This window comes from Gekko japonicus, unplaced genomic scaffold (assembly GCF_001447785.1).
Source record: "Gekko japonicus isolate JY-2015 unplaced genomic scaffold, Gekko_japonicus_V1.1 scaffold6, whole genome shotgun sequence".
NCBI classification, from domain to species: domain Eukaryota; kingdom Metazoa; phylum Chordata; class Lepidosauria; order Squamata; family Gekkonidae; genus Gekko; species Gekko japonicus.
The window spans coordinates 3,343,831-3,370,979 of record NW_015166417.1 but is presented as its reverse complement, the minus strand read 5'-3'; the positions used below and the strand labels follow the sequence as shown (position 1 = coordinate 3,370,979).

The following is a 27,149-nucleotide window of genomic DNA, read 5'->3' as shown; positions in this document are numbered from 1 at the left end:
ATCTGTCACATGTCTATCAGGTGTAAATTTTCTAGTAAAAAAGGAGGAAGTTGAAGTAAACGGAATAAATCTTCCAAGGGTGAGTTTACTATGCGATTGGCTAGAACAGAATTAGCAGTTAGCAGCAGGGGGAGGGAGTGAAATCATGTTGGAATAAACAGAAAGTGGGATTAAGGAATGAAGGGATAAGAAAGGTGTTGTAGCAGGCTCAGACAAAAAGAAAAAGAGAGAGAGAAGAACGGGACAGTGTTCCACAATAGTCCTGTAGAACTCTTATTGTGGGGGAAATTATTTTTGACTCCCTTTTATCCTTTTTACAAAAAAGAACTGCATAATTCCTCCTGGGATTCCATAATTATATCTAAACTAGGAAAAAGGCCCGTTGTGGAAATAAATACAACGGCCTCTAGAAAAAGGCTCTGGGTGGGTGCCCCGGCCTTGGACACTCAGTGTCAATTTGCTGTGGTGACCTCAGCAGGGTATAATGAAATTTTGAGTGCTCTCCAGCCCTCACCTGGAGATTGGACACATTTTACCTCAGAAAGCAAAACTGTTTAGAATGTTAGAGGCAAAAGCCAATCAAGTCGCATATGCAAACGACCTCTGTGTTCCAAGGCTGAGGCCAATGAGGCTGCATATGCAAATAATCTCTGTGTTCTGACTGGCTATGGGGGGGAGGGGATTAGCAAAATGTTTAGAATGTTGGAGGCAGGACTCAGGCAAAGCAGCCAGTGGATAGGGAGACCCTCTGAATGACAGATCAGAGAGTGAACTGATTTTGGAGCATGTGAAATGTTCTAGAGAAGTGCCACAACCATTCAGCTTTTATTTATAAGGGAGATTAAGTCAACTTGGTGTTCCTCTTGAAGACCTAATCCTAACCAATGAGCCTCATATTTTTAATCAAACAATGACTCTTAGATATTGATCTGCAAAAGTTACACCCTACCCAACCTCATATCTGTTCATCTGCCATGCTTGGCCTCTCTAACCATTTAGGCAAGATGCCCCAATATTTTTACAATCTCAACATCCCTCTTCATCACAGAGCTTTTCTTCTGGCCAAGGTTAACGCATTTCCCTCTAGAATACCCTATGGCAGATATCAAATCCCAAGACAAGAACGGCTGTGCCCCTGTGATCTTAATTCCCTGGACACGATTGAGAATATAATTGTCGAATGCCCCCTGTATGAGCTACCTCGCAGAAAATTCCTTCTAACTTGGCTTCATCTTAAAAGTTATTTGAGTAACAAGTTAAAATGTCAACTTCTCTTGAATGATTCGATCCCTGAGATCACTAATGATGTTGCCAAGTTTCTTACCGAAGTTCTTAAGGTACAAAATTTTAGATAGTACTATTTTGATTGTACTAAATTTGTATGGAACCTTAGATTTTAATTTTACGATACAATATTTTATATACTTTATGACTAATGATATGCCAATAAAGGTCTATGAATGAATGAAATGAATGAATGGATGAATGAAAGGATAAGAAAGGTGTTGTAGCAGGCTCAGGCATAAAGAAAAAGACAGAGAGAAGAACAGGACGGTGTTCCACAATAGTCCTGTTGAACTCTTATTGCAGGGGAAATTATTTTTGACAGAACAGGAGGCACAAAATGAGGAGTTTAGGTCCAGAGTTAAGTGAGCACAAATCTTCTTTGGCTAATATATGCTAACCCATAGGGATTTTATTCACAAAGAGGAGGGTTGTGGTGTTTCATGTTTGCTCTGGAGACTGAAAGTTGCTGGGAGAGCATCCCACCTGTGGGCACCTCAGGGATCATGCCACTGTTGGTTGAGCCTATGTTTGTTCACTTAGAAAAGAATCCTACTCACAGCCTGACCCTATGCACTTTATTTTATCTAGTTTATATATGGTCTACCTCTCTCACTGAGACTCAAAATGGGTTACACAGTGTAAGTCAATGCAATAATTCACATGAGACATCTAATAAACAATGCAATAAGACTAGAATTACAGCAATTTGACACAGAGCAAAAACAATTACACTTGGTATGTCAAATAATGCAGAAAATGATATAAAGGTAGAAAGTAACCTAACCCTAACCCCCAAGACAAACCAAGCTGAACCCTGGGTACATGCAAGAACGGAGACTCAGCATGTGCACACTTCTTCACTTACATTGAAACAGATTTCCTCAACTATTGCATGCAGGTAGGGGGAGTTAGTTGTCAGGAAGAGATTATTAGAGTCAAGATGCATAAGTAATTGAGCAATAAATACAGCAAGACTGAACTAACAATATGGTAGGACATGGAAGAAGGAGGAGGAGGAAGAGGAGGAGATTAGATTTATACCCCACCCTTCACTACCTGAAGGAGTCTTTGAGTCTCAGAGCGGTTTACAATCCCTTTCCCTGTGAGGTAGGTGGGGCTGAGAGAGCTCTTTCCAGCACTGTTCTTGAGAGGAGGAGGAGGCGATTAGATTTACACCCCACCCTTCACTACCTGAAGGAGTCTTTGAGTCTCAGAGCGGTTTACAATCCCTTTCCCTGTGAGGTAGGTGGGGCTGAGAGAGCTCTTTCCAGCACTGTTCTTGAGAGGAGGAGGAGGCGATTAGATTTACACCCCACCCTTCACTACCTGAAGGAGTCTTTGAGTCTCAGAGCGGTTTACAATCCCTTTCCCTGTGAGGTAGGTGGGGCTGAGAGAGCTCTTTCCAGCACTGTTCTTGAGAGGAGGAGGAGGCGATTAGATTTACACCCCACCCTTCACTACCTGAAGGAGTCTTTGAGTCTCAGAGCGGTTTACAATCCCTTTCCCTGTGAGGTAGGTGGGGCTGAGAGAGCTCTTTCCAGCACTGTTCTTGAGAGGAGGAGGAGGCGATTAGATTTACACCCCACCCTTCACTACCTGAAGGAGTCTTTGAGTCTCAGAGCGGTTTACAATCCCTTTCCCTGTGAGGTAGGTGGGGCTGAGAGAACTCATTCAAGAACTGCCCTTGAGAGAACAGCTCTGAAAGAACTTGTGAATGACCCAAGGTCACACCAGCAGCTGCATGTGGAGGAGGTGGGAATCACGGTTCTCCCAGATTGGAATCCACGCTCCTAACCACTACACCAAACTGGCTTTCCAGTTCTCTACACAGGACAAACAGGTAAAACCCTATGCCAAAGGATAAATGGACACAAATCTGACATCAAGAATCACAAAACTGATAAACTGTAGGAGAGCTACTGCTGCAAAAGACACTATTTGGTTTGGCAACTGTATGAATTGAACACACTGAAGCATTAGCACTTGACCTGAAGGAATTGGTGACAAAATTTGCAAAGGAGAAGGCAGGCAAAATGAGATTTTGATGTGCCTGAAACGGAAACATTCAAGATACTTGAATTTTAACATCACAATTAACAGGACTATTCAAAATGATTTGTGTGCTAAAACTGTTTTCTGTTTGAGAAAGAAAATCCAAGATTGTTGTATTAGTTATTCTCGCAATTTTTTTTAAAAAAATAGCGATTTCAAGGTTTGTGCTTTTCATGTTTCCTACAATTCATCTGTTCTTGAAAATTAGTTAGCAGTATATGTGTATAGGGTGCAAGTAGTTAGCCTTGCCTAGGGCGCAAAAAAGCCTTGCACCGGCCCTGTTAGGTGCTGAGGAGGGGTGTGGGTCACAGTCAGTGATAAAATATCTCCAGTACCTGGCATTACATTTTATGGCATGCATGGCCTGGCCTGACAAAGTGACATTTATGTCAGATCCAGCCCTCATAACAAATGAGTTCAACACTTCTGAATTAAACAGGTTGAAGGTAAGGTGAAAAGCTCCCACAGGGCTGATGTGAGGCTTAGTCTGCCATTCACCTGCCTGTGACTGCCAGGGAATTATTAATACAAGGGAATTTCCCCCCAAGTGTGCTCCCTCACCTTGCAGGATGAAACAGTATCATCAGTCTACCATCTCAGTGCTTGGTTACCTCTAGAATGCCTCCTTTTTCTACATCACTAAAGCAGGCGTCTCCCCAGGAGGCTGAGGGGATTGGGGCCGATGGGGGTGAAGGCAATACTGGTTGCTATTGAAGTAAACATCTAAATACTACCAGAGTCTGTAGAATGGCAAAGGTCTCTCTCGACCAACTTCTTCGTTTCCTATGACAACAGCCCTTTCCACCTCACACCCTCTCACTTCCCTGCATTCTGACAGCCATGGCCTTTCAGTCATTGCTAAGCAACAAGCTTAACAGCCTTGGGAGATCATCAGCCCATGCATTTGATTGACTGGCACGAACCCTTTAAGTCATCATGTTTTTGACTATCGAACAGCGTGTAAAGGGAGACTGGTGCTACATGTGATCCTCTTGGTATGCGTGGTCACCATTATGTGTCAATGGGACAACATGTCTGTTTCCAGCTTTGGTTACCTGCTGTCTCAAACCCAGATTCTTCAGTACGCACGTAGTGAAGATGGAAAGTACACACCTGAGAGCCAGTGTGGTACAGAATGTTGGACTAGGATCTGGGAGAACCAGGTTCAAATGGCTACTCTTCTGTGGAAGTTCCTTGGGTGACTTGGGCCTGTTGTACTCTCTTAGCCTAACCTACCTCACAGAGGTGTTGTACTTGAGGGAAAGTGGGGGAAGGAAGGACAATGTAAGCCATTTGGGGTTCTTGTTGGGGAGAAGTACAGGGTGACCATATGTGGCAAGAGAATTGTAAATGCTGTGCTCGCATGTTATATGTTACACTAAAGCAGCCTTTAGAAGCATTGCAAGACTGTGTTGGCTTTTGGAAGTTGGTGAACACCAGCAGATGATGATTGTGGGTGTGAAGCAGGCATTTGGCATGTTTTGTAGGTTTCTGTTTTAACAAGACATTTTAATCCTTCCTGGATTCCTTGATATGGGATGAGCTGCAAAGTCAGATGACTCAATAGGTAAATCAGTGCCTGTATAATTATCCATCTCTGTGGGGTGTATGAATGGGTCTCTACCAGCAACTGAGGTAAAATTTCCTACTTTTATTTTAGAATAAAAAATGTTGACTTTATTGGGATGAAAAATTTCCCCTAAAAAGCCTCACAGTGCGGTCTTAAGCAGAATGACGCCCTCTGTAAATCCATGGTCTTAAAAGGGTGTCATTCTCCTTGGGAGTGTCATGCTAGAATGTATGAGCATTACCTCTGTGATATTTCACATCATTATTTCTTCAAAGGCTTCTGCTTCCTCCTCCTTAGATTAGTCATGTGGCCGATCCCATTCATTCAAGGATCATTTTGTGCAGGGCTCTACTGGTAGCAGGAGTCCTTTGCATATTAGGCCACACACCCCTAGTATAGCCAATCCTCCAAGAGCTTACAGTAGCCCCAGTAAGAAGAGCTCTGTAAGCTCTTGGAGGATGGCTACACTAGGGGGTGTGGCCTAATATGCAAAGGAGCTCCTGCTACCAGTTGAGTCCTGGTTTTGTGAATGGAACACTGAGTAACCAATCAAATCTTGCTAAGTGATGGCATTACTGAAGGTAAGAGAGCGGGGACAAATGAGGGCAATTTATGTGAACAAACTATCTTTGCAAAGGTACCATTAGGAAAAGGGAAGCATTTTTCAGCATTGCCAAAAATGTTCACACACACACACAAACCCTTTTATTAGTTTCAGCTCATCATTAGCTAATCATTAACTGTCTAACATTTATTGAAGTTCCTAGAAGGAATTAATCCTGAGATTACTGTATAACTTTTTCTTTTTTCCCATCAAGTCACAGCTGACTTAAAGTGACTCCATGGGGTTTTCAAGGCAACAGATGTTCAGAGGTGGTTTGCCATTGCCTGCCTCTGCGTCACAACCCTGATATTCCTTGCGGGTTTCCCTTCCGAATACTGACCATGGCTAACCCTGCTTAGCTTCTAAGATCTGATGAGATCGGGCTAACCTGAGCTATTCAGGTCTGGGCGTGTATACAATACAAATACTTTAATCCCTCATGTAGTCTTGAACCAACCAATGAAAAATGTTCATGTGCTTTCACCCACAGGACTAGGCAATGCTTAATAGTTAATCATAAATAAGCTTTCTGTGGGTTTAACTGTGCATGATCATGGCTAGGATGTTTAATTTCTTCTTTAAAATCAATGGGCTTAATCTTTCATGCATTTACACAGGCTTTCACCCGGACACTTGCTTTCATAATTCCAACTAAGGAGACAGGTTGTATGTATTGTGTGTATTCAGCTGTGAGGCAAAGATCTCTCTTGCTATTTATGAGAACAACTGATCATGGGGGACAAAGAAAATGCCAGTGGGGCATTTGTAATACAGATGAGCATTCTGGCCAGTGTCTGATGCAGCAGCCACTTCTGGCCAGTAGAGGAAGAAGAGTTGGTTTTTATACTTTTCTCTACCCTAAAAAGTCTCAAAGCGGCTTACAATCACATTCCCTCCCTTTGCCCACAGTAGTGGACAAATGTGGGGGAAATGCCACTTCTTAAGGATGGCATGAACTCTTCCTCAGCAGGACTTTAATTTATTCATTAAATTTTCTTAATTTTTAGGCTACCCTTCTTGCTGAGCCTCAAGGAGGATCGCACAATTAAAAAAAAAGAGTTGTTTTTATACCCCACTTTTCACTTCCTGAAGGAGTCTCAGAGCAGCTTACAATTGCCTTCCTATCCTTTCCCTCCAACAGGCACATTATTATTATTAGTATTATTATTATTCAGAGGTGGTTTGCCATTGCCTTTCTCTGCAGAGCCTTCCTTAGCAGTCTCCCTTCCAAATACAAACCCCAGGGGTCATTTCCTGTGGGAGCGCACAGGAGCGGAGCTCCGGCAGTAAGGAGCCCAGGGGGTGGGCACATGCAACAAGCCCCGCCCCCTGCTCCCAGCAGCCCTCAGTCGGGCCACGAGGAGCAAGAAGCAGCCAGGTAAGGCCCCCCCCCCCCCCCGGCCTGCCTTCAGGTACAAGTTCTCCCTTCTCTGTGATGACAGATCTGCGCGTTCCCCCCCACCCATAGCTAGCAATCCAAAACAGTCCAGTGGAGCCTGAGCGGTGGGTGTTGCCTTCTGACACACTTCCGGTGATGTCGGGGTGTGGTGTATGCAAATAAGTTATGCTAATGAGTTATGCTAATGAGCTCCTGCACCTCTTTTTCTATGAAATGACCCTTGACCAACCCTGTTCAAGATTTGATGAGATCGGGCTATACCATGCCACAAAACATAACCAAGCAACCAAACTGTCAGAAAGAAAAAGAATGCTGGCAGTTTTATTTACATCCATCAGGTACAAAGGGGAAAAAAGACAGCTTGTTGCCACAACCAGAACAGCTACAAAGGTTCCTTCCCTTCCCTTCCCCCTTCCTCTTGTTTACCACAACCCCTCAGCATTTTCATGTCAAGAAGCAGTCAGTTTGTGATGAATGACCCTCATCACAACAATCCCTGGAGATGCTGTTGTGCTCTGCTACTCCTTCCCCTAATCGATGGCTTCGATGCCTCCTAAGGAAGTCGGGGAGGCAAAGGTCCCAGTGAGATTCCCAATCAATACGGAGCATGACAGAACTCTACAGCCGGAAGCTGGAAATGGCTCCTCTCCCTTCCCAGTACCTGAAAAGCCCCTCACTGTAGATTCTCAGCAATCCCCCAGAAGGGCCATATGTCCTCTTTATTTTATTTCTTATTTGGAATAATAGATTAGAAGAGTAGATTGTAATATAACATAATGAATAGTACAATGTAATGTAAGTTGGAATGGTAGATTGGAATGTATTTCTCTGGTCTGGGGACAGAGGAGATAACTCTACACAGCCAATCGCCTCTCTTCAAAGAAGAAGATGCTGTAATGTCACCTCCATGCTGGAGAGGAGACAGATGGAACGCAATGGCAGGATCTCAGCTAATTACTCTTAAGGATATATTTGCCCATAATCTCCAATTCTGACATATTTATTTCCTTCACTATGTTCCCCCCCAATTAAATCCAAACAAATGGTAACCATATAAACTAAGCTTGTTATTCCTGTTTGGTCCTTGAACCTGTTAAATATCTTCATTATGCTGTATTCTAATTTATTGCTCACCTTTTCTCTACCTATATGTATGGACTGGTAACTTCCATTTCATTATATCTGAAGAAGTGTGCAAGTACACGAGAGCTTATACCTTTTTAAAAAAAAAACCAAACAATCGAGAGCTTATACCTTGAATAAAACTTTGTTTGTCTTAAAGGTAACACTGGACTCAAACTTTGTTCTGCTGCTTCAGACCAGCATGGCTACCCACCTGAAGCTGTGCTTTCTTGTCACCCACTCTAGGAAGGCTAGCCAGACAGCCCCCACAGCTTCCTCTTTGCTTTGCTGATTTTTTACTTGTGATTTCTTCTTGCAATGTCTTGACTGGAGCAATCCCCCCTAGTTATCCTGTCATTTAATTAATCCAAGCTGCAGGCCTCTTCACATGCTGGAATTTTAACATCTAAATGCAATTTCAGTGTTAAAAATAGTAGCAAACACATGTTTTCCATGAACAATCAGAAATGTGGCTGGCTTGCCATGTATGCAGATATTGCCATGAAAAATCCATGTTTGCCTTTCGAAATGTGTAATTCTGGCTGAAAAGAGTTAAGTTTGCATTACCCATTTTACCTATTACTAACAACCCATCCATCCCCTATTTTTGTAGAACTCCAAACAGGTAGTTCAATCTTAATTATTTTGTCATTTGAAATCCTTATTGTCATCCTTAACATACCTCCAGGTTGTGTTTTCAGGGAGGAAGAGGCACACTGCACACACTCAGAGGCATTTCTGGCTGTTACTTCATCTGTCTCAAGGCTGAACTAGAACATACCCAAGACATTTTGCCATCCAAAGGAGCCACACCCCATGAACAGAGGCGTACATCCCAGGACCCTTTGAGATAGCATGGAGGATGTCATTTTCATATCATGCACAGCTTTGATAAAATATATGTTTGATATAGGCATATACTCCCGGAAGATCTTGACTGACAGTGCACACACATACACCCCACAGACGAAGACTCCAAGGGTACCCTGTAGCATGACCCTCAAAGCAGGAATTCAGCCACGAACTCCAGTGGCCCACAATAGTTCTTATCAGTTGTGTTAGCCATGGCTGACCTGTCAGCATTAATGACCAATGGCCATCAACCCACTCACAGTTAAATTAACATAGGCTCACATGCAACATCTAGTTTGGCAGGACAAATGCCTTAAGTAAATATGTTAAATTTTATCTTGCCAAACCTACTATTTTACACATAGGTCGTCCCCCCCCCCTTCTAAAAGCTCTCAGTCATAGAGGGGAATGTTGTGAGAAGGAGAATTCTAAACAGGGGAAAGAACATCCACCTGCATTTATGCAAAGACATTGGAATTCTGCAGGCTTCCTTAGGAAAACTCCCACCCAAATCCTTAGCAGTTCTGAATTTAGCATTGGTGGCTTTCTAACCTGAAGTCAGGGGTGTCTATAAACTGAGATTTTTCCATGTTTAGAATTCATTTTTGTATTTCTGTTTTATCACAAGGTGACATGGCTGGGTGGTAACTCTTCTGTACCAGCTCTATTGATTGCCACAAGGAATTTTGCATTGAATTGTACATATCAAGGGTTTTTGGATTTGACTGTAGCTAAACAAAATCGTGCTATATCTACAGTATTTAGGGAGTTCACCATACTGGCTTCGATTTCAAGAGTAGGAGGGCAGGATTTGGTTTGTATCTGACAATACTGAATCTCTGGCAAAAGCTATTTATTATTCTATTTGAAACAAAAGGATCTGTGGGCTCAAAAAACACCACAACCAGCCACCTCAGGTTAAGCAACACCAGGCTCACAGTACCTGGGAGTTAGAGATGAGAGAAACAATTATGAAGGAGACACATAAATGAGGACGTTTTCTTCACATTGGTGACCGACATTAATGGCAACAACATACAAGACAACACTCACCCCCAGAGGTGACTTTCTGTCCACCTTTTGCTCCTGGCTCGTCACCAAATTTAGTTTACATACCTGTGCACTCCCTCCCCTGCTTCGACACGTTCCCACCACCCCTAAGTTAATTTGGGTTCCTTATCGGACACTACCAGTGCGGGGGGAAATGACAGAACTTGGGTTAAGGACTTGCCGCCATTTTGGGCGTTTCTAGTCATCCACTCCCACCCATTACCCCTCCCCCAAATGCTCACGCTTCTTCCAGCTTTCGCTTCCCCTAATGTCCCCCTCCCTCCCTGAAACACACAAGATGGCTTCACCAATCAGTTTCTTTACATTCACAAACAACGAAAGCAGAGGACAATCCCAACTCGTCAGTCAACGCTTTGTGCTGAGGCAGCCACCGCCATGACTGCCACCTGCCGCCATCCTTCCTTGGAGCTGTCAGTCCAAACTGTCTCTGGTCCCAGGGGCCTCTTTACCTTGAGGCCTCTTCCTTTAGTTCCTTGTTCTTCCGAACCTCCTCAGCATGTTTGTCCTGTGAAGGGAGATAGAAAAAGATGGGACCTCCTTAAGGACGTGTCCTCACTGCACGTTTAAACCAGTCTCAACTAGGGTTGCCAAATTAAAAATACCTACCGGCGGGGGAGCATCCATCCGCTCCGGGAGCCGTCCGGGAATGTGTGTGCGTGCGCGCTTTGCGCGCGCGCGCCGCTAGAGCATCACCGGAAGTGACGTCACACGCTGGGCGGGGCCACGCCATTTGAGGGGAAAACAAAGAGTTTTCCCCTCAAATGGCGTGGCCCCGCCCCCAGTGTGCGAGGTCACTTCCAGTGACGCGCACGCCGGGGCGGGGTTCCCCCCGGGTCCCGATTCCCCAGTGTCGGGGAACTGGGCCTCCGGGGCGGGGGATTTCCGCCCTACCGGGGGAGTTGGCAGCCCTAGTCTCAACCCTGTTTTAACTGTCATCATGGCTCCCAGTCATGATCCCACAAAACTGACTACTGATCTTGGTTGAGCTTTAGGAGGCTATTACATATTCAGATGAAAACACTTACCACTGAAAAGAGGTTATTACATATTCAGATGAAAACACTTATCACTGAAAAGGGATCCCTTTTGGCTTCCACCCATTGTGGCCTACTGAAACATTCTCCCCTTGTAGTTCAGTACAAACAGCTTGCCCCCCTCTTCACTATAGCAGGCAGCTTACTCACCTTCTCCTGCAGGCGTTCCAACATAGCAGCTAAATGGGCCTCTCGGTTCTCCTTGTTGGATTCCATTTTCTGGATCAGCCTCTCCTTGGCCATCTTGATGAAATTGTTGTTCTCTTCAATGGCTTTCTGGATGACTTCCCGCTCATGCTCCCGCTTTCCCGCCAGGTGCTTTAGGAGTTCCGCTTCCTGGTACTAAACCCACCAAACAATGTGGGGGGGGGGGGAACTATTAGTTGCTAGCAATGAAAGAAACTATTTAGAGGTCAGCCTCTGCAGTCTCAACTTTACTGGGCGGGGGGGAAATCCAGTCCAATGAATTCATGCCCTGCGTACAATCATCTCAGTCTCTACCTCCCATCCACCACACCCATGCCACTACCATTTTGAAGCCTAAAATGGGCGATTTAAAAACCCCGTGCCACAGCACAGCAGGATGAGGTACTCTTGTGCCAAAATAGCCACATGGGAGAAGTGTGAGAGGCTTCCTGACCTCCTCAGGCCTGCCATGCCACAAGGTGGGGGGCCACTACAGAGAAGGCACTTGTACAGGTGGCTTGACCATTTGCAGGGTGGCACTTTCAGAAGTCTTGTTGTTGTGGTGGACCATAGGAGGATAGATGGTCCTGCAGATATGAGGGTCCAAGGCCATGAAGAGCTTTATATGTGATTGCCAGTTCCTTGTTCTCTTCTGCACTAACTAGCAGCATTGCAGTAACCTTTAATAGCCTCGTTTATTTTTATTTATTTTTTTAATTTTTCTTTTATTGATAAAACACCAAAGTCCAACAACTGAAACATACATATCATAAATAGCCTCATTTATAAATAGTGGTAGTGTATTTTAAAGGAAATGGAGGAGGATTCCCATGTAAAGTACTTTAAAATTAGGGTTGCCAACCTCCAGATGAGGCCTAGAGATCTGGAATTAGAACTAGGGCTGCCAAATGCCCCCGGAGGGCGGATTCCCCCCCCCCGCTTTCGAGCCCCGCTTTCCGCTCCCGCGGAATCGGGGCCCGGGGAAACCCCACCCCCGCATGCGCGTCACCCGGAAGTGACGTCGCACGCTGGGGGCGGGGCCACGCCATTTGAGGGGAAAACAAAGAGTTTTCCCCTCAAATGGCGTGGCCCCGCCCCCAGCGTGCGACGTCACTTCCGGGTGACGCGCGCGCGCACGTTCCAGACACTGGCCGGGAGCCCCCCGCTCCCGGCCAAAACATATTTGGCAACCCTAATTAGAACTGATCTCCATATGACAAAGATCTGTTTCCCTGGAGAGAATGGCTGCTTTGGAGGGTGGATATGGCAATATATCCTGCTGAATTCCCTTCCCAGGTTCTACCCCCAAATCTCCAGGAATCCAGAACTGTTAACCCTAACATCCACGTACAATTTTAAACACAGCAAGTGGGATTAGTGCAATTTTTCAATTCACAGTGCTGACCAGAGTATTTTAAAATCTGTTTCCAAGTGAAAACCTATAGCCTTCTGCACAGTGGAGGGTTAACAGCGGATCAGGTTACCCTGGGATGAAGGAAAACTGAGCTGAAGACAGGAATTCATTCATCTTTCACATCCTGCCATTGTGGTTGGTAAGGCCCATTCATGCCCATCAAGGTCAGGTAGGGACAGCAATGAACGAGAGATTCCACCTAATGGCTGATCAATAATTCACATGCTGGCAAACCACACAAACTGGCTTGTTATGGGAATTTCCCTAGATCAGCACTTGGTGCCTCGTTTCACTTGAAAATGCTTTTCAAGCGGTATTGTATTTGGACTGCCTTAAAGTTTTTCCTAATCAGCCCTCCCCCCGCTGCCGACAAAGGATGTTGTTATGTTTAATGTGCAATACTGGGACAGGATCCTTTAACAGAAGCATCCTGCCAGGTTTTCTTAAGCGGATGCTGTTGTCACTGTACCAGTCCTAAGAGCCACCTAGCCAGAAAGGGGGGGAGGGTGTCGCACTGCCAACAACCTAGGGAGAAGTAAAAACTCCTGCCCCTTTAACAGAGGCTTAATGTGTGGAAATGGGCAGCTGAGGCTCTTCCGGGCAGAGAGACAAATAACATTCCATTAAGCTTCTATTAAAGGGGCAGGACATTTTTTTCTCCAGGTTGTTGGCAACACTAGGAGGGGTGTGTGTGTCAGGGGTGCAAGTTCTCAGAGATACTCCAGGCCTCTCCATTGAATTTGCAGGAATCATTTTTATTTAAAATAAAGTTTCTGTCCCTTTTTCTTGTGAAGGCGCAACATGAAGATGCTCAGGAACTATTCCACATAATGGGTCTATCAGAAGTTAAGCTGCACCCACCTTCCAACGTTTTCGCCAATCAGCACAAAGCATTGGAATTATTGACAAGCCTCCAATTTTTAACAATCTTAAATGTTATTAACATAACATTTTTGTGGTGTATTCAACTGTATGTAAACTCTGTCACTGAAACACCATGTGGAGCTTCGTCCTGGACAAGGATCCTAATCCCTCGCTTCCTACTGGTAGCCCAGGAAGAGCCGACCAATCACCACCATCCAGTTCCCTGAGAGGGAACGCCTGTGATTGGACTTTATTGTGACAATCTTATTGGTTGTTAATGTACAGTAAGGTGTGGCTACATTAGCCGGGTATGTTTAAAAGCAGGACAGCTGCAATGTAAAGGCTGTTCTGGCTATCAGATGTTGATCTGTGTTCGAGTTGTGTTCGAGTTAAAGAATAAAGTTGTGTTCTTGCTGAATCACTCTCCGACTGCTGTGTTAAGCGAGCAACTTAACAATTTTTCTCTCTCCTGGTCCTGGCAAACCCCCCCCCCCCCCAGTGACAAATTCTAGCCTATTGGGAGATCTGCTAAGAATACATATGCTTATGCAGTCAGTGCTAGTGAGGCAATCTCTCCTTTGTCTTACAACCTATACTAATCAGCAGGTAGACTTTTAAAAAATGAAATAAATTGCAGTGACTAGACTACGAAAGAAAGACCTGCCAAGATCTTTCTAGTGCTTTCTATCCTGCCCTTCATCCAAGGCCAGCAAATATCATCCACCCTTCCCTAATTATATTCTCACAACAACCCTATGAGGTAGGTTAGGCTGGGAGAATGTGACTGGCCCAGGGTTACCCAGTGAGCTTGGTGGCAGGATGGAGGCTTGAACCTGGGAGTCCTGGTCTACCCCTCTAACCGCTATAGCACACTGGCTTTAAGGAGCCAGCAAGTGCAGCCTATGGGTCCAATCCACAGCTCTGGCTTCCACTGATTCTGGCATGAGCTAAGTGCTTCACTTTTGCTGGATTGTGACCTATATGCAGAAATAGGTTCTGGGCTCCGCATCCTGATGTGATGTATTATGAACTATACGGGGGGCAAAAGACACTCAAGAAGTCTCCCTGAGCCTGCTCTGGCAGGGAGGGCAGGGTACAAATCAATCAATCAATGAAATGATGCAACACACACTTAAGAACGTGCATCACACTACAGCATTCTATGTTTTAGTGATCTATGCAAACATTTCTGCAGGATGTGTGATCTTTTAGCCATATGCACAGCTATGATGTGCTGTCTTCCACTGGTTCCCTCGTTCTCTAACCTGGAAGCATTTTGCCCACTGATATATATATTTAATACTGCCCAAGCACATTTACAATTTGAGAATGCATACCAGAACAGTCTCTGGCCAAGACTCTCCACCCCCAAAGTTAGCTGACCACTATGCATGATCTGAGAAATAAAACAGACATTAAACGTCTGTTTGCACATTTCACAAAGTCACAGTTCAGATATTACAGTACAGTATGCTATGCTTCGGCCAATGTAATCATAGTCTGAGGATACTACCCTTGCAATGCATGGTCTGGAACAAAATCTGTAACGCTGAATGTACATTTCGGATTGCAAGAGATTACAGCCATTGCCGTGATGACAATGCTGACCTGATGCTTTGCACATTAACATGGCTCAAACACAGATGAAATCTCTGGAAAGATAAAACAGGCCTAGCATTGGAGCCATCGCAAAGGTGCATTTCATTCATCCTTTTCCTGATATGTGAAGGCTGCAACAGATCTGGCAGTGTGGGAACCAGTGCGGTATAGTGGTTTGTGGGCTGGAGCAAGACCTGGAATATCTGGGTTTAGATCTCCACTTTTGCATGAAGATCACAGGGGGACGTTGACCCTGTCACTGTCTCTCTGCCTAAGCCTACTTCACAGGGCTGTTGTAAAAACAAAATGCAGCAGGAGAGAATAACGTGCATTGCCCTGATTCCCTTGGAGGAAGGGTAGGATAAAAATGCTCTAAATAAAATGGGACAGATCCCCTTCCTGTCCTTTTTGCATGACCAAACCCTTACCCTGAAACACCCTCCCCTCACTAGGTGCTGCTGATCTGGTTCTCACCTTACGCCGCTCCTCAGCAGCCTCCAGCTTCTTCTGGATCTCCTCCAGTGAAGGGTCACGTCGTCGGGGCAGGGAGGCATTGAATTCGGGGATTCCATCAAAGGACGGTGGCTTGAGGATGACTTCAAAGGACTGGCCCGAGGTACGCTTGTTGAGTTCGATGACCTCCATGTCAGAAATGACACACCAGGTGAGATCTACAGTGTCTACTGGGAGGAAAGGAGATGCTCAGATGTAGCTACTCTAGAAAAGAGTTGAAAAGTGATGGAAGGACCCTCTCAGTCTGCACAGAAATAATTCAGAGAGGGACCAGATTCAGTGCTGAACATCCTCCAGACATTTGGTACTATAATAAAGCTGGGCACCTTAAAGACAATCTCACCCCATGCAAACCAGCCAGAACATTAGGCTCTTCCTCACAGGCTTGGCTTGCTTTCACACATGTTGGACAATGCACTTTCAATGCACTGTAGCAACTGTTGGCAACAGGAATATCCACCTTCAAACAGTCGCCAAAGTGCATTGAAAGTGCATTATCCAACATGTGTGAAAGCAGACTTGGTTGCACATGGCCCCTTTTAGTGAGGCAAGGTAGATTGCCAAAAGGGACTGTGCTTACTTCTGTAGTGGCTCCTGACACGTGGAATTCCCTCTAATCCCTCTAATTGACAGCTTTCCTGTTCTATGCTGGGCTGCCCTTGAGGTTGACTCAGAAACTCCATCTGGTTCAAAATGCAGCGGTACATGTCCTTACAGGGGCACCTCTTAGAGCGCATATCCAACCAGTGCTCCACCAACTGCATTGGCTTCCAGTGGAATACCAAATCCAAGGTTTTGGTATTAAACTTCAAAGCCCTGAGCAGTCTGGGACCTACATATCTACAGGACCGCCTCTCCCACTATGTCCCTTGAAGAGTGTTATGCTCATCTGAACAGCTGCTGGAGGTCCCCCGACCCTAAGTTCATCCATTTAGCCTTGACCACAGCCAGAGTCTTTTCGGCTCTGACTCTGGCCTGGTGGAACACTCTCCCAAGTGAGATCAGGGCCCTGTGGGATCTGCTTCAATTCTGCAGGGCCTGTAAGATGAAGATGTTCTGCCAGGCCTTTGGTTGAGGTGACGGGCATCTTATCATTCAGGCCTTGCCTACTCCACCCCCCCACCCCCAACTTAGCTTATCCAGTATTGGGTTGGGGGTTGCCCACTGCCCTTTTTAAATCTTGGGCATTTATAGACCTACGAGCCATTTTATTTATTTATTATTTATTTGTCTCATCTATACCTATGAGCCATCTTGGTATCTTAAATTATTGACCTGCAGAATGTTTTTATTGTTTTATCTGCATTTTTAATCGTGAGCTGCCCTGAGCCCTGCGTGCAGGGAAGGGCGGGATAAAAATCCAAACAATAAATAAATACATGCATTTCAGCTATCTGACAATGAATGTTTCTCTCTAGAGTACTCTCATCATTGAACTAGCAGGTTTTGTTATCTGTGTTTAAACTGCTTGCTTTCGCATCTGCTGCTGAATGTTATGGTTTCACCTGATGTAGCTGTTATACTTTTTCATGGTTTTTCAAGAGCCTGCTCCCACCCTTTCTCCCACCTGCAGGGGGAAAAAAGGCAAGGCGAGAACGTTTTTATCTTCCTCCTCCTTTATTAGCTCAACAAAGAAGTGACACTGTTAGGAGGGTGTCAAGGCAGTGGTGGCTTTCTTCTTGACAGAACCATGGGGGAAAAGAGAGAGGGAAGAGGGTCATTCAGCCATAGATGCCTGTAGCAGCTGTTAGAACTAACCCCCACTCAGGGGTCATTTCCTGCAGGAGCGTACAGGAGTGGAGCTCCGGCAGTAAAGAGCCCAGGGGGCTGGCACATGCAACAAGCCCCACCCCCTGCTCCCAGCAGCCCTCAGAGCAAGAAGCAGCCAGGTAAGTTGCAGAGGTCCCCCTGGTCCAAAACAGTCCAGTGGCACCTTTGAGACCAAGTTTTATTCAGGTACAAGCTCTCCCTCCTCTGTGAGGACAGATCTGCACGTCCCCCCCCCATAGCTAGCAATCCAAAACAGTCCAGTGGAGCCTGAGCGGTGGGCGTTGCCTCCTGACACACTTCCGGTGATGTCAGGGGGTGTGGCATATGCAAATAAGTTATGCTAATGAGTTAAGCTAATGATCTCCTGCACCTCCTTTTCTACGAAATGACCCCGGCCCCCACTACAGGTGTGTGCCTCATTTAGAAGCAAATGAATGAATTAGACCTCATTCTGAAATCTGTTGAAGACAAGACTAGTTGCATTAGTCACCACCAGATGGTACCTTGACCACGGATTAGCACAAGCTTTGATGACAACAGGCATCTCCCATGTTATCTGCATTGGAAGTGAAGGACTATACAATGCCTTCTTGTACTGAGTAATGCCGGTACTGCAGAGAGGGCAGTAGAGCCAGTAAGGCGGATAGGTCAGTTTCCTCTGTGTCCTTCCTCTTGCCTGTTCTGCAGCTGTCTCTCTGTTTACCCAGAATGCTATTGTCAAGGACTTCCTCACAGCTATCTCCCTCTCTTCACACTTCTTCATCTTACCTCCATGAGGGCAAAGTGTGCTCTTAGCATCCTTCTCCATCCTACCTTAGGCAGATCGCCTATCCGTCCTTGCTATCATAAAATGGAGTTGATTAACACTAAAGGAATCCAATTTTTTTGCCCCTAAAGCAACAAGCCTTATGTGGGATTTATTCCTAAAGCAACATCCCCCTTCTGCTGAGCAAACCAGCTCTAGAGCTCTCAATTTGCAAGGTCTGGGTGTGTCTGCATGGCATCTGGAACAGAACTGCAGCAACTTGCAAACAGGCATGATGGAAATCAGCCGATGGTTTGTGGAAATATTCACAGAGAAAAGAGGCTGAGCAAATTGTATTGGACCAGCAGCAGCCCCAAGTCATCAAACATCTCATATGCTTGTCCACCTACCTTCATATTTGTAAGACGGTTTGTTTAAGTGATCTGAGAGGAAGCACGAGCAGAAGAGAGACACCAGGGGGAGCTCCTTCATTTTTTCTTTATATGCTGTAAGAAGACATCACCAAGGAAAGTTGTAACTCCATCAATAAAAAAGACTCCAAATCCTCCTTGCCAGCAACCCACATCTTTAAACCCTACACTACCAAAGGGCTTACCCTCCCAGACTAAGGCACAACCCCCCAAAGGATTCGTACTTCTACAGGGTACGTATTTTCCCTGTGTTGCTATTTCTTGGGTGAATCAGGAGATTATGGGTTTGTGCTGTAGGTAGAGAAATGGAAGCACTCAATGGTTGCTTAGCAACCAAAGGAATAAGTGCTTCCTTTATAGGGGAATGCTAGTGGGTACTTCCTTTGTTAGGGTTGCCAACCTCCAGGTGGGGCCTGGATATCAGAATTACAATCAATCTCCAGACCACAGAGATCAGTTCTCCTGGAGAAAACGTCTGCTTTGGAGGGTGGGCTCTATGGCATTATATCCCAATGAGGTCTCTCCCTTCCCCAAACCCCACCCTCCCCAGATTCAGTCCCCCAAATCTCCAGGTATTTCCCAACCTGGAACTGGTAATCCTATTCTTCTTGCTCCCCTCTTTATCTTGCAAGAGATGCTCATACGGAATCTTGAGTGTCCCTCAAGGGGTAAGAGGCCCTCAATTTGACCTTACTTTTGAAAATTGAATTCTTTGGTCAAATTACAACAGATACAGAGGAATGAAGGGATTTGGACATATCCTCCTGTCTAAACAGGTCCCGGTTTCCATATCCAGATCACAGTAATACTGGGACCCGCCATGAGAAAGGAAGAGGAAACAGTAGCCTGTCTTTCCCCCGAACAATTCCCGTTTTCTTGCAGAAATAAGGACCAGGCATGGAAAGCTATTCTCTCTATCCAGATCACAGTAATACTGGGACCCGCCATGAGAAAGGAAGAGGAAACAGTAGCCTGTCTTTCCCCCGAACAATTCCCGTTTTCTTGCAGAAATAAGGACCAGGCATGGAAAGCTATTCTCTCTACTTGACAATGGAGCAAAAGCCATTGGCATGAATCCCTAGTTTTGGGATCAGGTTCACACATGAGCCGTGTGCCAGTTTCTTGGCTGTAGCAGCTAGCAGGGTTACAGGGTGAAGTGTATGTGTCTCTTTGTTTATCTAGTTAGTAATCTGATCCTGTTTCCATACCAGCTAGTGTCATGATGCGTAATGTTCTGGGCCTCCTGCAGAATGGGTAGGTGGGTGAGGATCGTGTCCAGCAGATAAGCTCCTTGAAAACTCTAGAAACAAAGAAACAAAATGGAAAAAGCATGTTTGACTAGGTCAGGATTTGTACTTGGACTGTGCTGCGGTCTTCCAAATCCAGCAATTCACGGCAAGATCATAATTAACCCACTACATTCTGGTTCAATCCATCTTTTCTATTTAATTATTTACAGTATTTATATCCTATTTCCCCCCTCGCTATGTGTAAAGTGGAACATCCCCCAACTGGCTTAACATAAGGGCTAATTAATATATGGGTTTTCCCCCTAATCTGTTGGGAAGCCATGCCATTCATTTCAGAGGTACCAAAGTAGATCTGAATAGGAAATGGGACACATCATATTCTTTCCATGTGCTCTGAGGCACTGTTCATCATTTGCTCACGTGCTCTGGGGCTGATTCCTGGGAATCTTATACTGTTCTAGTGATATAAAAATATGGATACGAGCACCTGTAGCCAAGCCAGGCATCTTTGCTCTATTCAACCACAATCAAAACTTTGAAGAGTTGTAAATGGCACTCCAACCGTGGTGGTATGTACACATTGGTTGGCCAGAATCAGCACGTGGACCTAACAGGCACCAAGTCTCTAATGACACCAGTGTGAACAAAAAAAAAAAAAAAGGGCCTCTCAGTAAAGGAGGAAAAACAAAGCCTAAAGAATAGAAACTATTCAGCCCCATACACAATGGGATGCAACTGCCCAGTTAAGCAGAGAAGTGATTCATTGTGTTCTAAAAAAACCAGGGGGCATTTGGGGGCAAGGGGTCTGCAAAACAATCCAAACCAGTGGGACCAAAATGTCTTAGGGGTATGGGGGACACAGCAAGGATTATCAAGATAAGGCAAAAACTTGGCCAACAGTTCCTTCATTGGACAGAACAGCCCAGGAGCACAAATCCTACTAGAGCAGACCAAAGACCCAGAGGTCATTTCAGGGGGGATCGCGGGGGATCGCAGTCCCCCCGGGTGAGGTACGGGGGGCGGGGCACATGACAAAGCCCTGCCCCCCGCTTCCGGCCGCCCCGCTTCTGGCCCTCATTCAGCCAGGAGGAGGCAGGAGAAGAGGGAGGGTAAGTTGCTTCCTCCCTGCCTCTCCCCACCCCTGCCTGCCTGGGGCCAGGGAGGGCCTTCCAGGGCTTCCTTGCACTCCTGCTGGCCTTGCAGGTCCACCGCTGGGCCCCTCATGGGGCTCGGCAGTGGAGCTGCAAGGCCGGTGGCTGCGGCTGGGACCGTTGGGGGCGGGGTGTGTGGCCTTATGACACACTTCCGGTGATGTCGGGGGGTGTGGCCTTATGACACACTTCTGGTGATGTCAGGCGGTGTGGCATATGCTAATGAGTTATGCTAATGAGTTCCCCTAGCTCTTTTTCTACGAAACGACCCCTGCAAAGACCCATCTACTCCAGGCATCCTTTTCAAATGGTGGACACCAAGATAGCTCTATGAAACTCAGAAGCAGAACACAAGGGCAGCACCTGTCCCCATCACGTATTTTCCAGCATGGCCTCTGAACCTGGAGGTTTCGTGTATTTATCATCTATCTACCATCTATCTAGCACTTATCTGTCATATTCATAGATTTACTAGGGGAAAATGAAAGAATGTTATGAAGTAACAAAGAATTGCTGGACATATCCTTAGTTAGAAGAAGCGGACATTCCTTAAGAACATATATATCCAAACCCCTCACTCTGTTCACGATACCACATTCTCCCTTCTGTACACTGAAATTTGGTATACAGCACTTGAGCAAGACACACGAACACCGGAAGCTGCCACAGACTGTGTCAGACCATACATCTATCAAGATTGGTATTGTCTGCTCTGTGAGCAGCAGAGATCTTTCACATCACCTGCTGCCTGGCCCTTTCAGCTGCCGCTTTAGCTGCTTTGAATCCTGTTGGATAAAGGGTGGGGGGAGGAGTACATTATTTTCAATAAATAAATTACTGATGCTGGAGATCAAACCTGGGCCCTTCTGCATGCAAGGTTAGAGCTCTGCCACGGAGTCACAGCCCGTTACCTTAAGAACTCATTGTCCCAGGTTAAGAATCCAGGCTCTGCTGGTTATGCCGGGGAATGAACCTGGGACCTTTTTGCATGCAAGCCCCTCCCCCTTAAGAACAAACTGCCCCAGGGTTAAGAACCCAGGCTCTGGCGGGTAATGCCAGAGACTGAACCTGGGTCCTTCTGTATATGAGGCTGATGCTCTGCTATGGCATCCCCCCCCCAAAAAAAAAGGGTTGGGTTCAATGTTCCCTCTAAGCTGTGGAGTCTTGTGAGCAAAAATTCTACTTTGTGAGCTACTGGCATTAAAGCTGTGAGCAAGCGATTTGGCTAGTGGATAAATTAGTCTGCTCTGGAGCCATCCTTCCTGAGTTAAGACAGAAATGTGTGAGCCAGAGGCTAAAAACCTGTGAGCTAGCTCACACTAACTCATCTTAGAGGGAACACTGGTTGGGTTAGATGGCTGCTATGAAACCCTTCCCACAGGGACCAAAGAAAGGACCAGGCGTGTGAATGAGTGGAGCCTGACCTCCAAACCTACATCCTCGCTGGCTCAAATCCGTCTATAGCAGCAGGTGCTGTGGCACCGAGCCCTGGAGACAATCCGGCTGCTCGTGCATTGGTTACCTCCCCATCTGACACTGCTTCTGTCAAACTTCCAGGATCATCCCACTCGCTGGTGGTTACGTAAGCCCGAGCAAGCTGCAGCTGCCCAGAAACATCCCAGTGGATAGGAAATGGAGGCAGTGATAAATTTTGCCAATCCATTTTTACACGCTTAGGTCAGGTTTTGCATTGGCCACAGCTACAAAGCAGATGGGAAATGTACAACAGCACATGTTGATCTTAAGGTACTTTTCTTTCATAAGTGCATTAGTAAAGCGCCCCAGCTTAAAGAGTGTTCTCCGCACCATGTGGGGGTGCGGGGCTGGGGGTGCTTTCAGGGAGGACTGGTGGGCAAGAGGAAGGGGGTGCTTGCCTGGCCATTCCCTCACATCCCAGGCACGTGTGCAGGTTGCCTGTGCTTGCAGAGATACCAAGAACTCCCTGCCCACTTCCAGCAGTTGACAAATGTAGCGTGTGCTGTGTGGAAAATGTGTGAAATGTTCTGCATGTGCTCAAAAGCACTACTATTTTTATTTCATATGTTCCTGGGCTGTGCCTCGGCATTGAAAATGTGGAAGCTGGTTTTCTCAGGAATGGTGATCAACGTGCACGCTCTGAGATCTTTTTGTGGTCACACTTCCCTCTGTGAGTTATAAAGAAGCTTCCTTCACCCCTTCATCCCCCACATCTATGCAAGCCACAAATTCCTTGCTTCTCACTCGCCCTGATTCTCTGGAAGCTTTGCTCCCCTCACCCTCATGTTGAATTTCTAAACTTAAAAGCTATCCTGTGGTTCTAGACATGCGGGGTTGTGGGTTGTTGTTTTTTTTGCTATTTATGGTTACTCAGTGGTGATGGACCATCCCTCTTTCTTTTGTTAGGACTTCATAGGCTCAAAAGCTTAGCCCCATTTTGGATCGGGGGATCTGCTGCCTCCCCACTCATCTGCTGAGCCATCTCTGCAGATGGCTTCTCCAAAAAGCTCCCCTCCACCCACTTCTAATAATGAGTGATGCAAGCAGTAAATGAAAGAGGAGCAAGCCAGTGCAGAAGAGGGGGGGGGGGAGAATGCTGCTTTGTGGCTGGTGGTTTCACCAGGGATGCTCTGGCGCTTAATCATAGGGAGGGAGGAGGAACCCACAGCTCTGTATAACATAGGATGAGCTCATTCGAGCTGAAAACAGGCAAAAAGGAGGAACGGAGGGAGGGAGGGGTAGCATGAAGGGAGACCTTGCGGTGCAGACAGCTACGAAGGGGAAGCTCCGGTGAGCATTGGTGGAGGTTTGCATGCATGTGGATGTGTGTGTTTCTTTATTTGTCTTATTTGCATACTGCTGTCCTGAGACTAATTGCTCCAAGCAGCATCAGCAATTTAAAAGCAAAAAACACAACAGCATGCAGTAATAAAACAAGCAGGCACAAAACTGTACCTTGCCATTGTACTATGCCTTGTGATTTCTTCTCCAGCGATAACTATTCCCCCTCCCCATCTTTTCTTCCCACATGTAGCACAAAGATGATGGGAGGGGTGGCTGCAAGCCACTTTTTCACCCGTAGATGGCAGTCAAGGGAGAGGCAAAGATCATCCTCCCCCTTTAAAAAAATTGCCTCCATTGGCAGGTTTGCAAAAAGACCCCCCCCCTTAAGTGCCTATGATAGCCACTGTATCCCATCACACACACCCCTTCTCCAAGCACATCTGGCCCAGTTTGGTATAGTCTGTCTGATCCCCCACCCCACCCACACCCCATTGGTAAGGTTACTGGCTCAAAAGGGAAAGGGTTCTGGGCCTTCTCTCAGCTGCCTTCCTTTGGATATCTCTGGTGGAAACAACAAAATAAATAATTCAATGAGGCGAGAAAGACTGTTCTTCCACCAGGAGTTCCACTATAGCTTATTTACCTCCAAGCCATGTAAAAGCTTCAAATGCCCATTTCTGCACAGCAGCTTACATCATTCACCCCTTCTCCATTTTTTATCCTCACAACAACCCTGTGAGGTAGGTTAGACAAAAAGTATGTGACTGGCCCTAGATCACCCAGCAAGCTTCCATGGCATGAGTGGGGATTTGAACCTGGGTTTCCCAGAATCTAGCACAACACTTTAACCACTACACCACATTGGATGTAGGACATTTTTTTCTCCTCTAGATCTGTTGGCAGCCCTAGTGTGGCATAGTGGTTAGAGTGTCGTATCAGGATCTGGGGGACTCAGAATCAAATCCCCCCCTCTGCCATGGAAACCTGCTGGGTGACCTTGGGCCAGTCACTCTCTTCACAGGGTTGATGTTGTGGAGATAAAATGGAGGAGGGCGGAATGATGTTGTAAGCTACTTTGGGTCCTGCAGTGGAATACACATGTGGGCAGTCATCCATGCTTGCAATCTTATTGCTGCTTTACAATTTAAGAAAAGATGCTCTCAAGGGCAACTTCAATCGACACAGTCACGTGTACTTGTTAGAGTGCTGAACTAGGACCATGGAGAGTTTAGAGTGTTGGACTCACTCTCATCACTTCCTCTCAGTCTTACCTACCTCACAGGGTTGTTATGTGTATAAAATGAGGAAGGGAAAACCATACAGGCCACCCTGAGCTCACAGGAGGAAGGGAAGGATAAAAATGTAACAGACAGATAATTACTTGGCTGCCATGTGCCATGGCTGAACAGTGGTATTTAAATCTAGAATCCCCCCCCCCCCTCCGGAAGTGAATTGCTCTAAGTTTTGAGCCCAATTAACTGCTGGTGAAAATGATATACACTTTTTGCCACTGCTTCCTTATAGAGAAGTAGCTTTCTGTTAAAAGGACCACACACATAAAATGTGAAGTTGGTTGAAGCTGAACAGATTTTCATGTGTGCAAATGAGCAGTAGAGAGGAACCTGGCAGGAACAGAGAGAAGCCTAAGAAGCAGAATGGGTGAGAACCAACCCAGGGTGTGCCTGTTGCCACTGGGAACCAAAGGAAGCACTTTCTGTTAAGGGAGCAAGTTCCAGAGAACTGCTACTAATTGGACTGCAGGTTTTGGCATTATCTGATTAGAAGGAGCTCCTTAGCAGGAATAGTTTCACACCCCATAAAAATAAGACACCTGCCCCTCCCCAGTAAAATTCTGCACTCAGGCAATCCAGATTCTGCAACAAAAGAACTAAGCATGCAAATAAAGCTAAGGGCCCACATTTACACACACACCTTGATTTTTACATAGTTTTTTCTTGCTCAGCTAATCCTAGGGAGGGTTAAGGAGTTCTGCAGGGCAAGGAGACCACACCCCTTCTGGCTTCTGAGATTACCCACCCATTAGTTTCAAACCTCTCTAGGGTCATAAAGGCTATTTTAAGGGGGGGGGGAGTAAAAAGTGAGAGCTGAGATTTTCACAAAGGTGAATTCTTTTGGGCACATTTAATATTGTCTGTGCCTGTCCTGCACTTGCTGCAGATGTCACAGATTCCGATCTCTTCCTGGTTATTATGTCTGTAGTATCAGTGGTGAGTTCATTGCAGGCTTGCAGAATGTCAGAGCACGAACTCTTTGGGGAAAGGGGAGCTAGACATCCCTCCCCCCAAAAAACCCCCAAGTGCCTATACTTAATGAAAATTTATAGGACTCTGACACTTTAGAATTGCATGGGCTACTTTAACCTATATTGCTTTCCATAATGATGTCACACAAGCATTTCCCTTACATACAACTAAAGCCTTGATGCCCCCCCAAATTAATTTTTATTGCATTGGAAGAAACAAAATAATTCTTTTGAACAATATAGGATGAGTTATTATACAAATGTTAATGAATAATTAATTATGGTTATAATTTCTCAGAGATTTTGTTGGGCAGAAAATTGAGAAATGCAATCATACCCCACCCCAATACCCAATTGGTAAGAGAAAAAACAGAAAAAGGGCTGTGGGGGTAGGGGTAGAGGACTTTGTGAAAGAAAGAAAAGACTCCATGAGGAACGGGCACCCAATTCATCACCTGCACATGGCGAGAACAAGAAGGCAAGAGAATGAGACAATAAGCTTCAGTTCAGGCTTCAGTTGATAGATGGATGAATGGATAGACGGATGAATAATCTTTGATAAAAAGTGAGGAGGATGGGAGAAAAGACAGGAAATAATGTAGGAAACAGGAATAACTTTATAACCATGTGTTTTGAGAAAATGATATGTGAACAGATCAAAAGGTGGGGGAAAACTCCATGCTGGCCCCCAAAACTAAAGAGACATCAGTGATTCCAGGGGTGTGCCCCTCCCCATACTTAGCGTCTCCAATGTGCCCCTCCTGCTTTTGAGGGTCTAGCACTTCATCTGCTCCCAGAGGAGGCAACTTCTACAATAGGCAAAAAGAGCAGGATGATTTCCTTTTTGAAAGTTTCCCCTACTTCTCTGGTCCTTCCCAGCCCCAGCTGCTTATGGGGTAGCACCTCACCTTGTGGCTCTTGCTACTCACCCCCTTGCAAGCCCAGTTCGTGGTCCAGCCGCTCCCAACCTCACACTCGCCTCCTTCCAGGGAGAGATGCTAAAAGATGCACTTAGCATCAGCCAGGCTGCCAAGCTCTCACCATGACATCATTTCTGAGCCAGCTGATTGGCTGTGCTCAAAAAGCCTGCTGATTGGGCAGCATCTTCTCGGGTAGAAGGAATTGCCTGAGTAACTCCTTGGCTAGCCTGGTGGGCAGGGGATGATGTCACACAAAAGATGCTATTTTCAAGGATGAGTCTTCAGATGCGGA

At 45.9% G+C, this 27,149-nt stretch overlaps 1 protein-coding gene across 1 annotated transcript; it reads right to left on the bottom strand.

The window, feature by feature from the left end:
- Window positions 1-9,804: 9,804 nt before the first annotated feature.
- STMN4 (stathmin 4) lies at window positions 9,805-26,920 on the bottom strand. The gene is made up of 7 exons (XM_015411535.1): window positions 26,867-26,920; window positions 19,722-19,813; window positions 18,493-18,588; window positions 15,529-15,734; window positions 11,142-11,333; window positions 10,407-10,462; window positions 9,805-9,829 (listed from the first exon to the last, which is right to left on the bottom strand). Exons 2-7 carry the CDS (start codon window positions 19,732-19,734, stop codon window positions 9,805-9,807), a joined length of 588 nt encoding a protein of 195 aa, XP_015267021.1. The 5' UTR covers window positions 19,735-19,813; window positions 26,867-26,920.
- Between the last annotated feature and the right edge of the window lie 229 nt (window positions 26,921-27,149).

Coding starts and splice junctions, on each gene's coding strand:
- STMN4 (XM_015411535.1), bottom strand. Junction 15,735..18,492: donor ACCGTCTTACAAATATGAAG/GTAGGTGGACAA, acceptor TCCTCCCAGTAG/ACACTGTAGATCTCACCTGG. Junction 10,463..11,141: donor TGGAACGCCTGCAGGAGAAG/GTGAGTAAGCTG, acceptor CTCCCTTCACAG/GACAAACATGCTGAGGAGGT.